We start from the raw sequence: 15,402 nt of genomic DNA on the forward strand, positions 1-15,402 counted from the left end.
TGATAAGTTGAAGGAGAGGCGTTAGCTGATTGGCTGAGAAGAAGACTCAGTTCCTTCAGCGATTGGCTGAAGGAGAGGAGTCAGCTGATCCTTCTCTGCAGGGTAGAGGGAGGGAGTTCAGCGCAGGAAATCATGGTGAGTTGATGCTCTTTTTTTGCAAGAGGGATTTGGGGATTTGATTGACACGAGGACGGCTTTTGTGCATGGGAATTGATTTTGCTTCTTCTTTCCAGAGGTTCCGGTTCTGTGGCGACTTGGACTGCCCAGACTGGGTCTTGGCAGAGATCAGCACTTTGGCCAAAATAGTAGGTGGATCCATTTTTTGTGCTAAAATACGTGCTCTGTTTCTGATAGGGTGCACTGAGTGAGCTGCTCCGGTGATGGTTTAGCATTTGCCTTGCTGCGGTTGCTGCGTGGCTCTGGTTTACTCCAGACTGACAACAGTCTGCATTGCCCAGGCGAGCCCAGCGCTGTCAGATCTTGGAAATTAAGCAGGGTTGGCCCTGGCTAGGACTTGGATGGGAGACCACCAAGGACGTCTGGAGTTGCTGTGCAGAGACAGGAAATGGCGAACTGTGTCTGAACATCTCTTGCCCTAGCCTGGATAGCTCAGGTTAACCCAGTCTTGTCAGGACTCAAGAACTAAGCAGGGTTGGCCTTGGCTAATATTTGGATGGGAGACCACCAAGGAAGTCCAGGGTTGCTATGCAGAGGCAGGCAACAGGAAATCACTCCTGAACATCCCTTGCCTGCAAGCCTGGGGAAAGTGTGTGCATGGCTGAGAATGTCATGGCTTCTCTGCTAGTGCTGCTAATCTCCAGGTGGGATGTGGAGATCTCCAGGCTACAGAGATCAATTCCCCTGGAGAAAATGACTGCTTTGGATGACAGACTCTATGACATTATATCCCAGGAGTGACCAAACTGTGGCTCGGGAGCCACATGTGGCTCTTTCACACATATGATGTTTAAGGTTTTAAATGTTTTAAATATTTATATATCTAAATGTTAGTAATTTTATGCTTGACTCTTTGTTGTAAGCCGCCCTGAGCCACTTCGTGGGAAGGGCGGGATATAAATCCTAAATAAATAAATAAATAAAAATATTGTGTGGCTCTCAGCCCCCACTGCCTAGTCAGCCAGTTTGGAGAAGGCATTTGTTTCTAAACCAGCAGCGTAGAGAATGCATTTAAAGCTGCTTTCTTTCCACCTCTCTCTCCCACCTCATCTGTCTATCTTCCTCCCTCCCTCCCTTACATTAAGTAAACTTGGCCACCCCTGTTATGCTTCCCGGGTTCTGCCCCCAGATCTCCAGGAATTTCCTAGCCTGGAGTCAGCAGCTTTATATTTAGAACTAAGTGGATGGGAGTCTCTTCCATAACCCTTTATTTAATACAGTGGTGTAAAATTTAGGACGTGTTGGAATATGTTGTTTCTAGAAAGCTTCTTTGTGTCATTTATAGAGATGCTGAGTGGTGATTTTATTGTTTTTGTTTCAGTCCTCAGTGAAACTTAAGCTGATCTGCGCCCAGGTTCTAAAGGATCTACTTGGGGAGGGAATTGATGTAAGTCATTTTTGTTTTTCTTTCTCTCTTTTTTAACTTTCATCCTAGCTACACCTGCATAGACCAAACGACTGTGAGAAATCAGTTCATCTATTATCTAGTTCTGGCTGAGAATGTGGGAGATGATCTTCCCCCAAGAGAAATAAGCACGCACGTCCCCTTGAAGCTTGTACTTTCGAATAGGCTCGTTTACTGAAAGTATGCCCTCGCTGTTGGCCTGAACGTGCAGTTGTTTGTCGAGTTAAACTGGTCAAAGCCAACTGAAACTAATGGTTTTAAATTAAAGCCACTTTGTGTAGGATTGTTGCGTTAATTTTGATTTCCAGAAGTCAGGAAGCATCAGAGAAAGAACTGTTTTGGTTCTTCTGAGCTTGTGGGATGAGCGGGATAAATATTAAATAAAACCACATTCTAGCCTAAGACCGATTGTAATAAAGCAAGACATCTTGCTGTGCAACCATAGCTTAGCGAACTTGGGAGTGTGTCCTGATAGCCATTTCTTCCCCTCCCACCCCCCCCAAAAATAATTTTTGTGTAATAATGAGTTTGCAGATCTTGAAATATACATTTTAAAATCCAGTTTGTTTCCCAGTCCCAAATTATACTTGACTGGTATGACATCGGAGCCAGTTATGAGCAAATAGTTGAGCTGCAGCAGCCATGCTAGGAAATTCTGTGTGGTCTGGACTAGACTTGTGTCTCTTGAGGACTTTAGTTCCATGACAAATAAGAAGGTCTGGAGCATCCTTATGGTTTTAGGAATTAGGAATTATTAAGAGGGGAACTGAAAACAAATCAGCCAGTATCATAATGCCCCTGTATAAATCCATGGTGCGGTCTCATTTGGAATACTGTGTACAATTCTGGTCACCGCACCTCAGAAATGATATTATAGCATTGGAAAAAGTGCAGAAAAGGGCAACTAGAATGATTAAAGGTTTGGAACACTTTCCCTATGAAGAAAGGTTAAAACGCTTGGGGCTCTTTAGCTTGGAGAAACTTCGACTGCGGGGTGACATGATAGAGGTTTACAAGATAATGCATGGGATGGAGAAAGTAGAGAAACAAGTACTTTTCTCCCTTTCTCACAATACAAGAACTCGTGGGCATTCAGTGAAATTGCTGAGCAGTCAGGTTAGAACGGATAAAAGGAAGTCCTTCTTCACCCAAAGGGAGATTAACATGTGGAATTCACTGCCACAGGAGGTGGTGGCAGCTACAAGCATAGCCAGCTTCAAGAGGGAATTGGATAAAAATATGGAGCAGAGGTCCATCAGTGGCTATTAGCCACAGTGTGTGTGTATGTGTATTGGCCACTGTGTGACACAGAGTGTTGGACTGGATAGGCCATTGGCCTGATCCAACATGGCTTCTCTTATGTTCTTAGGTTCTCAAGACTGAGACCTAAACCAGGAATGTGTGTGTGTGTTTTCCCCCTCTTGCAGTACGAGAAGATTCTGAAGCTGACATCAGATGCGAAGTTTGGTGAGTCCTCTTCCCTTTTGCAATAAGTGGATAGGATTCCAGGGGCTTGGTGGCATTCGTTCATTTAGTACCCTCTGTGCCATTAATCAGAAATGGCCAAGTTGAATTTTAGTCACAGGGTCACCTTTTGAGCCAATATGGTATAATGATCAGAGTGTTGAACTGGGATCTGGGAGACCCAGGTTTGAATCTCCACTCGGCCGTGGAAGCTTGCTGGGTGACCTTGAGCCAGTCACACACTCTCCACCTAACCTACCTCACAAGGCTGTTGTGAGGATAAAGTAAAGGAGAGGCTAATTATGTAACCCACCTCAGATCCCAACTGCAGAGGAAGGTGAAGTATAAATGAAGTAAATGTTCTTCCCCTCAATTGAATTTTTAACAGAGGTTTTCCTCTAATGGCCTTCATATTTGATAATCCCAAGATCCACATGTGCTTGTTCAACAAATGTTGAGCCCGGTGGCACCTATAAGGCCACCACAAGCTTATTCAAGGTGTGAGATTTTGCATGCAGGACTTTGAATAAAGTTTTGTTGGTCCTAAGGGTCCCACTGGACTCAAAATTTGTTCTGGAGAGCCGGTTTGGTGTAGTGGTTAAGTGTGCGGACTCTTATCTGGGAGAACCGGGTTTTGATTCCCCATTCCTCCACATGCACCTGCTGGAATGGCCTTGGGTCAGCCATAGCTCAAAGGATATTATAGCATTGGAGAAAGTCCAGAGAAGGGCAACTAGAATGATTAAAGGGCTGGAGCACTTTCCCTATGAAGAAAGGTTGAAACGCTTGGGACTCTTTAGCTTGGAGAAACGTCGATTGCGGGGTGACATGATAGAGGTTTACAAGATAATGCATGGGATGGAGAAAGTAGAGAAACAAGTACTTTTCTCCCTTTCTCACAATACAAGAACTCGTGGGCATTCGATGAAATTGCTGAGCAGACAGGTTAAAACGGATAAAAGGAAGTACTTTTTCACCCAAAGGGTGATTAACATGTGGAATTCACTGCCACAGGAGGTGGTGGCGACCACAAGTATAGCCACCTTCAAGAAGGGTTTAGATAAAAATATGGAGCACAGGTCCATCAGTGGCTATTAGCCACAGTGTATGTGTGTATATAAAATTTTTTGCCACTGTGTGACACAGAGTGTTGGACTTGATGGGCCGTTGGCCTGATCCAACATGGCTTCTCTTATGTTCTTATGTTCTTATAGCTCTGGCAGAGATTGTCCTTGAAAGGGCAGCTGCTGTGAGAGCCCTCTCCAGCCCCACCCACCTCACAGGGTGTCTGTTGTGGGGGAGGAAGGTAAAGGAGATTGTGAGCCACTCTGAGACTCTTCGGAGTGGAGGGCGGGATATAAATCCAAAATCTTCTTCTTCTTCTTCTTCCCCGCTCCACTTGAACCTGCTGGAATGGCCTTGGGTTAGCCATAGCTAATATAAGTTTAAGATTATTGGATTTATACCCTGCCCTCCCCGCTGAGGCAGGCTCAGGGCGGCTCACAACCAAAAAAAATCACAGGAGTTGTCCTTGAAAGGGCAGCTTCTGTGAAAGCTCTCTCAGCCCCACCCACCTCACAGGGTGTCTGTTGTAGGGGGTGGGAAGATATAGGAGATGGTAAGCCACTGATTCAGAGAGAAGGGCGGGGTATAAATCTGCAGTCATCTTCTTCATCATCATCTGGGAGAACAGGGTTTGATTCCCCTCTCCTCCACTTGCAGCTGCTGGAATGGCCTTGGGTCAGCCATAGCTCTTGTAGGAATTGTCCTCAAAAGGGCAGCTGCTGCAAGAGCTCTCTCAGCCCCACCTACCTCACAGGGTGTCTGTTGTGGGGGTGGGGGGAGGTAAAGGAGATTGTGACCACTCTGAGATTCAGAATATAGGGCGGGATATAAATCTGCAGTCTTTTTCTTCTACTCCTGCTTCAGATCAACAAAGCTACCCACCTGGATCTATGTGCTTGTTAAGTTCAACTTTTTAACTGTGGACTATTTTGTTCATCCTAGCTGCTCGCCTCACCTCATCCTGTTCCATCTGCAGCTCTACATAACCAGAGTCTTTTTTTGACTCAATAAATCATGCAGTTGATGCCAATTAATGTTCTGTGTATAAGTATTGTTCAGCAATTGACAGATTTTAAGGACTGTTAGCTTTTAACTTTTTGTATGTTTTAAAAACGTAACCCACCCTGAACCTGCTGTGTGGGCAGGGAGGGCTAGAAATTGAATAAAATAAACTCTTACTGCAATACCCAAGTGCTCCTCAGCTGCATGCGATTGTTGATCCCCAGCACACCAAAGATGTTTGCTGCTTTGGAGAAGGGGCAGCTGCTAGCATCCATAACAACCTAGATCGGGGTGGCCAAACTAACTCAAGAGCCACATAGAATAAATATCAGATGTTTGAGAGCCGCAAGACACGAATGTCTGATGTTTGAGAGCCGAGGGAGGGGAAAATAGGTGGGGAAGGAGAGAGAGGCAGAAAGAAAGCAACTTTTAACTTTAAAAGCATTCTCCAAGCTGCTGGCTAGCTTGGCTTGGAGAAGTGATTTAAGAGAGAAATGCCTCTCCAAGCCAGCTGATGGGGTAGCTACACAATACCGGCTTCGTTACAAAGTGCTGGTCATTACCTTTAAAGCCCTATATGGCCGAGGACCTGCCTACCTTAGGGACCGTCTCTCCCCGCACGAACCCCAGAGAGCACTGAGGTCAGCAGGGAAGAACCTGGGCCAAAAGAGGCAAAACTCCAGAGTACCCGCACTCGGGCTTTCTCTGTTATGGCTCCACAACTATGGAATCAACTTCCAGAAGAAATGGGGGCCCTGTGGGACTTTGAACAGTTCCGCAGGGCCTGCGAGACCATCTTGTTTCGAACGGCCTTCACTGATTAGAACTGCTAAGTAAAGTTTGCCATCTAGGTAACAGCACAAAAATATTAATTTGACTGTTTTTAGAATTTTAATAGATTTTAATTAATTGTAGTTAAAATGTTGTATTGTACAATGTATGTATTGAATTCCTGTTGTTAGCTGCCCTGAGCCTGCTTCGGCGGGGAGGGCGGGATACAAATAAAATGTGATGATGATGATGAAAGAGCCACAGTTTAGCCACTCCCACCTAGGTCCTTGCAGTGACGTGCGAGTCCCTTCCATTTGTGTGCTGATCATTGTCCCTGTTCCTCCTCTCCTCTGCAGAGTCTGGGGACATCAAGGCCACCATCGCGGTCCTCAACTTCATCCTCTCCAGTGCTGCCAAGCACAATGTCGACAGTGAGTCTTTATCCAGCGAGCTGCAGCAACTGGGGCTGCCAAAAGGTGAGCCAGGCCGAGGTGAGACGGGGAGGGAGATCCTTGGAGTGAGTGGCACCATTCCCAAGCAGCGACAGCAGCTATTGCAAACATGGGAAGCTGCTTTATGTACAGCAGGACCCTAGCTAAGATCTGTCTGGTAGGCGGACATTCTCCAGAGTCATGCGAAGAAGAATCTTCCATAAGAATTTAAGAAGAGCCCTGCTGGATCAGACCAGTGGTCCATCTAGTCCAGCATTCTGTCTCACACAGAGGCCAGCCAGTTCCTCTGGAGGGCCAACAACAGGGCACAGAGGCCGAGGCCTTCATAAGAGCATCAGAAGAGCCCTGCTGGATCAGACCAGTGGTCCATCTAGTCCAGCATTCTGTCTCACACAGAGGCCAACCAGTTCCTCTGGAGGGCCAACAACAGGGCACAGAGGCCGAGGCCTTCATAAGAGCATCAGAAGAGCCCTGCTGGATCAGACCAGTGGTCCATTTAGTCCAGCATTCTGTCTCACACAGAGGCCAGCCAGTTCCTCTGGAGGGTCAACAACAGGGCAGAGAGGCCGAGGCCTTCATAAGAACATCAGAAGAGCCCTGCTGGATGAGACCAGTGGTCCATCTAGTCCAGCATTCTGTCTCACACAGAGGCCAACCAGTTCCTCTGGAGGGTCAACAACAGGGCAGAGAGGCCGAGGCCTTCATAAGAACATCAGAAGAGCCCTGCTGGATGAGACCAGTGGTCCATCTAGTCCAGCATTCTGTCTCACACAGAGGCCAACCAGTTCCTCTGGAGGGTCAACAACAGGGCAGAGAGGCCGAGGCCTTCATAAGAACATCAGAAGAGCCCTGCTGGATGAGACCAGTGGTCCATCTAGTCCAGCATTCTGTCTCACACAGAGGCCAACCAGTTCCTCTGGAGGGTCAACAACAGGGCAGAGAGGCCGAGGCCTTCATAAGAACATCAGAAGAGCCCTGCTGGATCAGACCAGTGGTCCATCTAGTCCAGCATTCTGTCTCACACAGAGGCCAACCAGTTCCTCTGGAGAGCCAACAACAGGGCACAGAGGCCAAGGCCTTCAGAAGAGCATCAGAAGAGCCCTGCTGGATCAGACCAGTGGTCCATCTAGTCCAACATCCTGTCTCATACAGTGGCCAACCAGTTCCTCTGGAGGGCCAACAACAGGGCAGAGAGGCTGAGGCCTTTCCTTAATATTAAGAACATCAGAAGAGCTCTGCTGGATCAGAGCAGTGGTCCATCAAGTCCAGTATCCTGTCCCACCCAAGGGCCAGCCAATTCCTCTGGAGATCATTGTGTGCAGGAATAAGATTTTGTCTTCTAGATCCTTACGGGTGGATTTGGCTTAGGACTGACTCCAGCTCAGACTGAGTTGAGACCTGTTGACGGCTGGCTGGATCCTTGCCTCTGGCTTGATTTCTGAATCCCCTGTTTTGTGTTTTAGAACATGCCACGGGACTGTGCCGGTCCTACGAGGAGAAGCAGAGTCCCTTACAGGAGAGTCTTAGAGGATGCAGCCTGCGATGTAAGTCTAACCTTGGATTGGCTTTGAGATGCTGGAAGGTGGCTCTCGTGAGAAGCAGGCTCGCAAGATGTTCCATCTCTGTATAGCTGAATTTGCCGTGGCCCTCCCAATAAGCTTGTGAAATAAGTTAGGCTGTATGATTGTGGCTTGCTCAGGGCCAGTTCCCAGAATTCTCTGCCAGTTCTGTGATTATAAGAAAAGCAACACTCTCACTCTGTGCAGAAAATAGAAGAAGAAGAATATATTGGATTTATATCCCGCCCTCCACTCCGAAGAGTCTCAGAGCGGCTCACAATCTCCTTTATCTCCCTCCCCCACAACAGACACCCTGTGAGATAGATGAAGATATTGGATTTATATCCCGCCCTCCACTCCGAAGAGTCTCAGAGCGGCTCACAATCTCCTTTCCCTTCCTCCCCCACAACAGACACCCTGTGAGGTGGGTGGGGCTGGAGAGGGTTCTCACAGCAGCTGCCCTTTCAAGGACAACGTCTGCCAGAGCTATGGCTGACCCAAGGCCATGCTAGCAGGTGCAAGTGGAGGAGTGGGGAATCAAACCCGGTTCTCCCAGATAAGAGTCCGCACACTTAACCACTACACCAAACTGGCTCTCCTCGATATAATCCAGAATTAGAAATGTTTATGAACTAATAAACAATTCAGTGTTACAGATAATAAACCATCCTATGCACGACACAACTACTGTCCAGAGAACCGCGCCGTTTTAACTGTGGTCCTATGAATGATAAAAGAACCAGTCCAGTTTTGTTTCAGAAGTATCCTCCTTCAAGGGACCGTCTTTTGCACTCATAGGTTAAGTAGAGTTGAAGTGCCCTAATCCATTTCCTGGCTTTCCAAATTACTGTTGTTAGAAAATTTTTCAATTCTTTCTGGAGCGCTACTGCCAGTCACAATCCTTCAGCGTTTGATAGCATAGGATGGTTTATTATCTGTATCACTGAATTGTTTATTAGTTCACAACAATTTCTAATTGTGGATGATACGGAGTGTTCTATTTATTTATTTATTTTATGATTATATCCCGCCCTTCCCACCAAGTGGCTCAGGGCGGCTTACAACATAGAATCCCACATAGATAAGGCTTAAAACATTTAAACAGTTAAAATAATTAAAACATTTAAAACATTAAGAGCAGCAGAAGTCTAATAGAACCACACTTAGTTTCTTGTGCCGGTTAGTTATAGGCCAGCCAGAAGAGGGTTGTCTTACAGGCCCTGCGGAACTGAGCAAGGTCCCGCAGGGCCCTCACCTCTTCCGGCAGCTGGTTCCACCAGGAAGGGGCCATAACAGAAAAGGCCCGGTCCCTGGTAGATTTTAAATGGGCTTCTTTTGGCCCCGGGGATAACAAGGAGGTTTTGAGTTCCCGATCTCAGTACTCTCTGGGGAACATGTGGGGAGAGACGGTACTTCAGGTAGGCAGGTCCTAGGCCATATTCTACACAGAGTGAGTGTGTTGTTTTTCTCCACTTCTGTTTACCTCCGTGGTCCCGATCTCTGCTGAGTTCTGTGAATTTAGGCTGATTGTGAGAAAGAGGGCAGAAAGGAAAGCGCCAGTGCTTGGCTCTCGTGGCCCTTTCTTTCATACCCAGCGTCTGCCCTCATTTTGGTCAGGAGCTCACAGGAGCAGAGCTCTGGAACATCTACATTTTATTGTGCTCTTTCTTAGCCGCCCCCCCCCCCCCAAAAAAAAAAACCTTGCTTCTGGGCTTCATAGTTCAAACCCCCTGTGAGAATTTTGCTGAACTCTTTAAGGTTTGACAATTTTTTTCATATATTTGGGGAAATAACCAAAAACATATCGAGCAGACAAATGGAAATCTTCCTCATGCCGCTGTGGCCACAGAGGAGAAAGTGATTTTAAAAGTATGAGGGGAGCCAGGTTTTATGATAACAATTCTAATTCAAGAAGCATTTTCAGGTTGCTGCTTTCGGTGAAGTCAGGGGGTGTGTGGCGTATGCAAATGAGTTATGCAAATGACCCCTGCCCAGGGTGATGCCAATCCACTTTGAATCAGGGAGAAATTATCCTCCAGGCCAGATGGGCTCAGGGATCCACATTTTTTCACAAATGGTCTCCCTTAACCATCCGTGTCTCTCTCACTGCCCACAGTGAACCGCTTGGATTCTGTGTCCTGGCGAGTGGATTATACTCTTAGCTCCAGCGAGCTCCAACAGGTTAACGAACCAATTGTTCATCTCAAGCTTAACGTGCGGGATGCTGACAAAGGAGTCTTGGAACCGGTGGTGACGACGCTATCGGCAGAGAAGTTCCGCGTCTTACTTGCAGGTTGGTCGCTTTGCTTTACCATTTGATCCCAGCCCACTTATGGCGACCCTCTTGGGTTCAAGGCATTTAGAGGTGGTTTGCTGTTACCTGCCTCTGCGTTGCAACCCTGGACTTCCTCGGTTGGTCTCCCATCCAAACACTAACCAGAGCTGACCCTGCTTAGCTTCTGAGATCTGACAAGATCGGGCTAACCTGGGCCATCCAAGTCAGGGCAGAAATAAACAGAGGTGGTTTGCCCTTGCCTCCCTCTGCGTAGCAACCCTGGACTTCCTTGGTGGTCTCCCATTCAGATACTAACCAGGGCTGATCCTGCTTAGCCTCCAAGGACTGACTGTATAGCGTGGGCTATACAGGGCAGGGCTTATTTGCAGGTAGGACACTAGAAATAGCTAATCGTTTCGTAGGGCAAAGAAGTCCAAATGTTGGGTGGGTCTTAAAACTGATGTGGAGGTTGCTGGAATAGAGGTTGTCGCCTGCCCTGTTGCATGCAGGGTCTTTCTTGTAGAGCCAGTTTGGTGTAGTGGTGAAGTGTGCGGACTCTTATCTGGGAGAACCGGGTTTGATTCCCCACTCCTCCACTTGCAGCTGTTGGAATGGCCTTGGGTCAGCCATAGCTCTGGCAGAGGTTGTCCTTGAAAGGGCAGCTGCTATGAGAGCCCCCTCAGCCCCACCCACCTCACAGGGTGTCTGTTGTGGGGGAGGAAGGTAAAGGAGATTGTGAGCCACTCTGAGTCTCTGATTCAGACTGAAAGGCGGGGTATAAATCTGCAGTCTTCTTCCTTCCTTCCAATTTGGTGTAGTGGTGAAGTGTGCGGACTCTTATCTGGGAGATCTGGGTTTGATTCCCCACTCCTCCACTTGCAGCTGCTGGAATGGCCTTGGGTCAGCCATAGCTCTGGCAGAGGTTGTCCTTGAAAAGGCAGCTGCTGTGAGAGCCCTCTCAGCCCCACCCACCTCACCGGATGTCTGTTGTTGGGGAGGAAGGTAAAGGAGATTGTGAGCCACTCTGAGTCTCTGATTCAGACTGAAGGACGGGGTATAAATCTGCAGTCTTCTTCCTTCCTTCCAATTTGGTGTAGTGGTGAAGTGTGCGGACTCTTATCTGGGAGATCTGGGTTTGATTCCCCACTCCTCCACTTGCACCTGCTGGAATGGCCCTGGGTCAGCCAGAGCTCTCGTAGGAGTTGTCCTTGAAAGGGCAGCTGCTGTGAGAGCCCTCTCAGCTCCACCCACCTCACAGGGTGTCTATTGTGGGGAGGAAGGTAAAGGAGATTGTGAGCCACTCTGAGTCTCTGATTCAGACTGAAAGGCGGGGTATAAATCTGCAGTCTTCTTCCTTCCTTCCAATTTGGTGTAGTGGTGAAGTGTGCGGACTCTTATCTGGGAGATCTGGGTTTGATTCCCCACTCCTCCACTTGCAGCTGCTGGAATGGCCTTGGGTCAGCCATAGCTCTGGCAGAGGTTGTCCTTGAAAGGGCAGCTGCTGGGAGAGCCCTCTCAGCCCCACCCACCTCACAGGGTGTCTGTTGTGGGGGAGGAAGGTAAAGGAGATTGTGAGCCACTCTGAGTCTCTGATTCAGCGAGAAGGGCGGGGTATAAATCTGCAGTCTTCTTCCTTCCTTCCTTCCTTCCTTCCTTCCTTCCTTCCTTCCTTCCTTCCTTCCTTCCTTCCTTCCTTCCTTCCTTCCTTCCTTCCTTCCTTCCTTCCTTCCTTCCTTCCTTTTTGGTGTAGTGGTGACGTGTGCGGACTCTTATCTGGGAGAACCGGGTTTGATTCCCCACTCCTCTACTTGCAGCTGCTGGAATGGCCTTGGGTCAGCCATAGCCTTGGCAGAGGTTGTCCTTGAAAGGGCAGCTGCTGTGAGAGCCCTCTCAGCCCAACTCACCTCCCAGGGTGTCTGTTGTGGGGGAAGGAAGGTAAAGGAGATTGTGAGCCGCTCTGAGACTCTTCGGAGTGGAGGGCGGGATAGAAATCCAATATCATCTTCGTCTTCTACTGACAGCGATTTACAGTCTTGCTTTATTTGCCCCCATTTTTGGTCTCCTTCTCTTCCCTCCTTCCAGAGCTGAAGCAGGCCCAGGCCCTTATGAAAACACTCGACTGAGGAGTATCACAGACAGAGCAAGCGGAGCCGGAATGAACTGATCTTTTGTCGGCTCGAGAAGCATTAAGTGAACCATCGCTCCGCGAGGGAAGCTCCACGCACCCCGGTGCTTCCCCCCTGCTGGCGTGGAAGGCGTTGCTACAATCCGTTCCACCTCCTGGGATTTTTGGGCCAAAAACCGAGGCAGGTCCTGCAGCACATGGTAACAGTGGCCCCTGCCTGCTGATCACGTATTTCAGTTTAAAAATACCTTCCGGCTGTTTTCAGCTCCCGCTGAAGCCTGGACGTTGTGGAATCTGACAAACTTGCTCTCTTCCCCACCATTCTTCTAGATTTTTCATTACTGGCAAAGCAAATCAAGGATACTGCCCCCTCCTTGGCTAGTGAGAGGTCCCTGCTGGAAAAAAAAGCTCCTTGCTAATCCTACTGCTCCAAATAAAGGCCAGTAATTCCCCAGCAAAGAGGAACGAGACAAAGCCGTGCCACACCGTCCTTGTTATGGGCCTGTCTCAGGTCTGCTGAGACTCTGGGCTCAGGTGTGTGATCCTCAAAAAAAAAAGCCATCTGCAGGCTCTTTGAAGCTTTACTTGGTCAGTTCACCTGTATAGGAGACCCCCAAGGGTTTCAGAGCTCTTGTGACTTCATAGCAGCAGGAGATCTCGATGGGATTCCACCCTGTCCTTGACATACCCTTCTCTGAGGAGGCCTTGTTGATCTTCCAAAGGACTTCTACCGGCTGCCATTTCTTGGGTCCATCTTCCCACAAACGGGGGACGACGTTTCTCCCCGCCGAGCACGATGACAACTTTATTTACAGGCACTGAAAGGGAGACGCCTGCCCTCTTCCCAAACGTGTGCTTTTTCGGCCTGCGATCCTCTGAACGATAAATCTGGGAAGCTTCGCCTCTCTCAAGCATCTGCAGTTCACTGCTGACGCGTGAAGTTGTTCCTTTGTAAAAACAAAATTGTACTTTGGGAGGGATGGGAGAAAATAAAATCTTGGTGCATTGAGAAGGCTGAGTTGGATTAACGTCGTCTGGTCAGGGAGGGGCTGTGGCTCCGTGGTAGAACAGCTGCTTGGCATGCAGAAGGTCCCAGGATCAGTCCCTGGCATCTCCAGTTCAAAGGGCCAGGCAGGAGGCAATATGAATGCCTGAGACCCTGGAGAGCCACTGCCAGTCTGAGTAGACAATACTGACCATGATGGACTAAGGGTTTGATTCATCTGTTATTGGGGAGGGAGGGTGGCTCAGTGGTAGAGCATCTGCTTGGTAAGCAGAAGGTCCCAGGTTCAATCCCCGGCATCTCCAACTAAAAAGGATCCAAGCCAAGTAGGCATGAAAAACCTCAGCTTGAGACCCTGGAGAGCCGCTGCCAATCTGAGTGGACAGTACTGACTTTGATGGACCGAGGGTCTGATTCAGTATAAGGCAACTTCAGATGTTCACGTCGCTTCTGGTAGACTTGTCTCTTATTTTAAACAGGAAATACTTCTGTTTCCAGAGTACACTTCAGTTGTAAGCATGCATGCCTCTTTGGCATAAACAAAATTAATGGTCACTGTCTGTTTTGGAGATTTGCACGCCATTGACCCTGAGCACTGCTTTCTACATGGCGGACATGAGTGTTATTCAGCTGGGTACGAATCACAGAGATGGACAGAGGGTGATTTCCGTGGAGAGCTTCCTACTCCAATGGCTCTTGTTATTTTGTCCTCTGATACGCTTCTCTTTTTTCCCCTAGAGCAGGGGATTTAACATAACTCACAGAATCAATCGTTGGCTTATAGGAGAACTACCAGAGAACAATTCAAGCCATCCATTTGATAAACCAGGCAACAAGAACAAAATCAGAGCCAAATAATTTTTGGTTCATTAATCAGCTGCCTTTTCCTGATTGGGCTGTGAAATTTAAATGAATGTGCATATTCTCAGAATTTCAAGAGAAGGGTGAATTTTGACACAGTGAAGTTATAGCCATCTCTTCTCCTTTGCAAGCCAGATGAAATGTAATATTTTTCCACAGCATCATCCTCAGTGTGGCAAAATAACTGCTGTACCCTTTAATAGGCTTATCTGTTAAAAACGTCCCTATCATTAAGAACATCAGAGAAGCCATGTTGGATCAGGCCAGTGGCCCCTCCAGTCCAACACTCTGTGTCACATAAGAACATAAGAGAAACCCTGTTGGATCAGGCCAGTGGCCCCTCCAGTCCAACACTCTGTGTCACATAAGAACATAAGAGAAACCCTGTTGGATCAGGCCAGTGGCCCTTCCAGTCCAACACTCTGTGTCACATAAGAACATAAGAGAAACCCTGTTGGATCAGGCCAGTGGCCCCTCCAGTCCAACACTCTGTGTCACATAAGAACATAAGAGAAACCCTGTTGGATCAGGCCAGTGGCCCTTCCAGTCCAACACTCTGTGTCACATAAGAACATAAGAGAAACCCTGTTGGATCAGGCCAGTGGCCCTTCCAGTCCAACACTCTGTGTCACATAAGAACATAAGAGAAACCCTGTTGGATCAGGCCAGTGGCCCCTGCAGTCCAACACTCTGTGTCACATAAGAACATAAGAGAAGGCATGTTGGATCAGGCCAATGGCCCCTCCAGTCCAACACTCTGTGTTACACAGTGGTCCAAACCCAGGTGCCATCAGGAGGTCCATCAGCTGGGCCAGAATTCCAGAAGCCCTCCCACTGTGGCCCCCACAAGCACCAAAAAGACAGAGCATCACTGCCCCAGACACAGTGTTCCTTCTGTACCTCATGGCTTATTGTCACTGATGGACCTCTGCTCCATAAATTTCTCCAATTCCCTCTTGCAACCGCCACCACTTCCTGCAGCAATGAATGCCACGTGTTAATGACTTTCTCATATCTGTTCTAAGTTTACTGTTCGTTAATTCCATCTAGTGCCCTTGCATTCTTGAATTGGGAGAAAGGGGGGGGGGTATTTTCTTCTCTATCCCATGCATAATTTTGGAGTGGCAGTAAGGTTGTCAGATCCTGGTGGGGAAACTCCAGGAATTTTGGGGATGGAGCCTGAGTAGAACAGGGACCTCAGTGGGGCACAATGCCTACAGAGTCCGCCCTCCAAAGCATCCAT

The 15,402-nt window shown here is 48.1% G+C and overlaps 1 protein-coding gene across 2 annotated transcripts; it reads left to right on the forward strand.

The window, feature by feature from the left end:
• Positions 1-37: 37 nt before the first annotated feature.
• Positions 38-13,307, forward strand: COMMD4 (COMM domain containing 4). Of its 2 annotated transcripts, XM_060260112.1 has the most exons (8): positions 38-135; positions 234-305; positions 1,499-1,564; positions 3,010-3,049; positions 6,241-6,360; positions 7,800-7,880; positions 10,012-10,188; positions 12,253-13,307. In XM_060260112.1, exons 1-8 carry the CDS (start codon positions 133-135, stop codon positions 12,291-12,293), a joined length of 600 nt encoding a protein of 199 aa, XP_060116095.1. In that variant the 5' UTR covers positions 38-132; the 3' UTR covers positions 12,294-13,307. The 2 variants fall into 2 exon arrangements, with proteins under 2 accessions (XP_060116095.1, XP_060116093.1); XM_060260110.1 differs by having other exon boundaries at positions 133-305.
• The last annotated feature ends 2,095 nt before the right edge of the window (positions 13,308-15,402 follow it).

The sequence above is a fragment of the Heteronotia binoei genome, chromosome 19 (genome assembly GCF_032191835.1).
Source record: "Heteronotia binoei isolate CCM8104 ecotype False Entrance Well chromosome 19, APGP_CSIRO_Hbin_v1, whole genome shotgun sequence".
NCBI classification, from domain to species: Eukaryota; Metazoa; Chordata; class Lepidosauria; order Squamata; family Gekkonidae; genus Heteronotia; species Heteronotia binoei.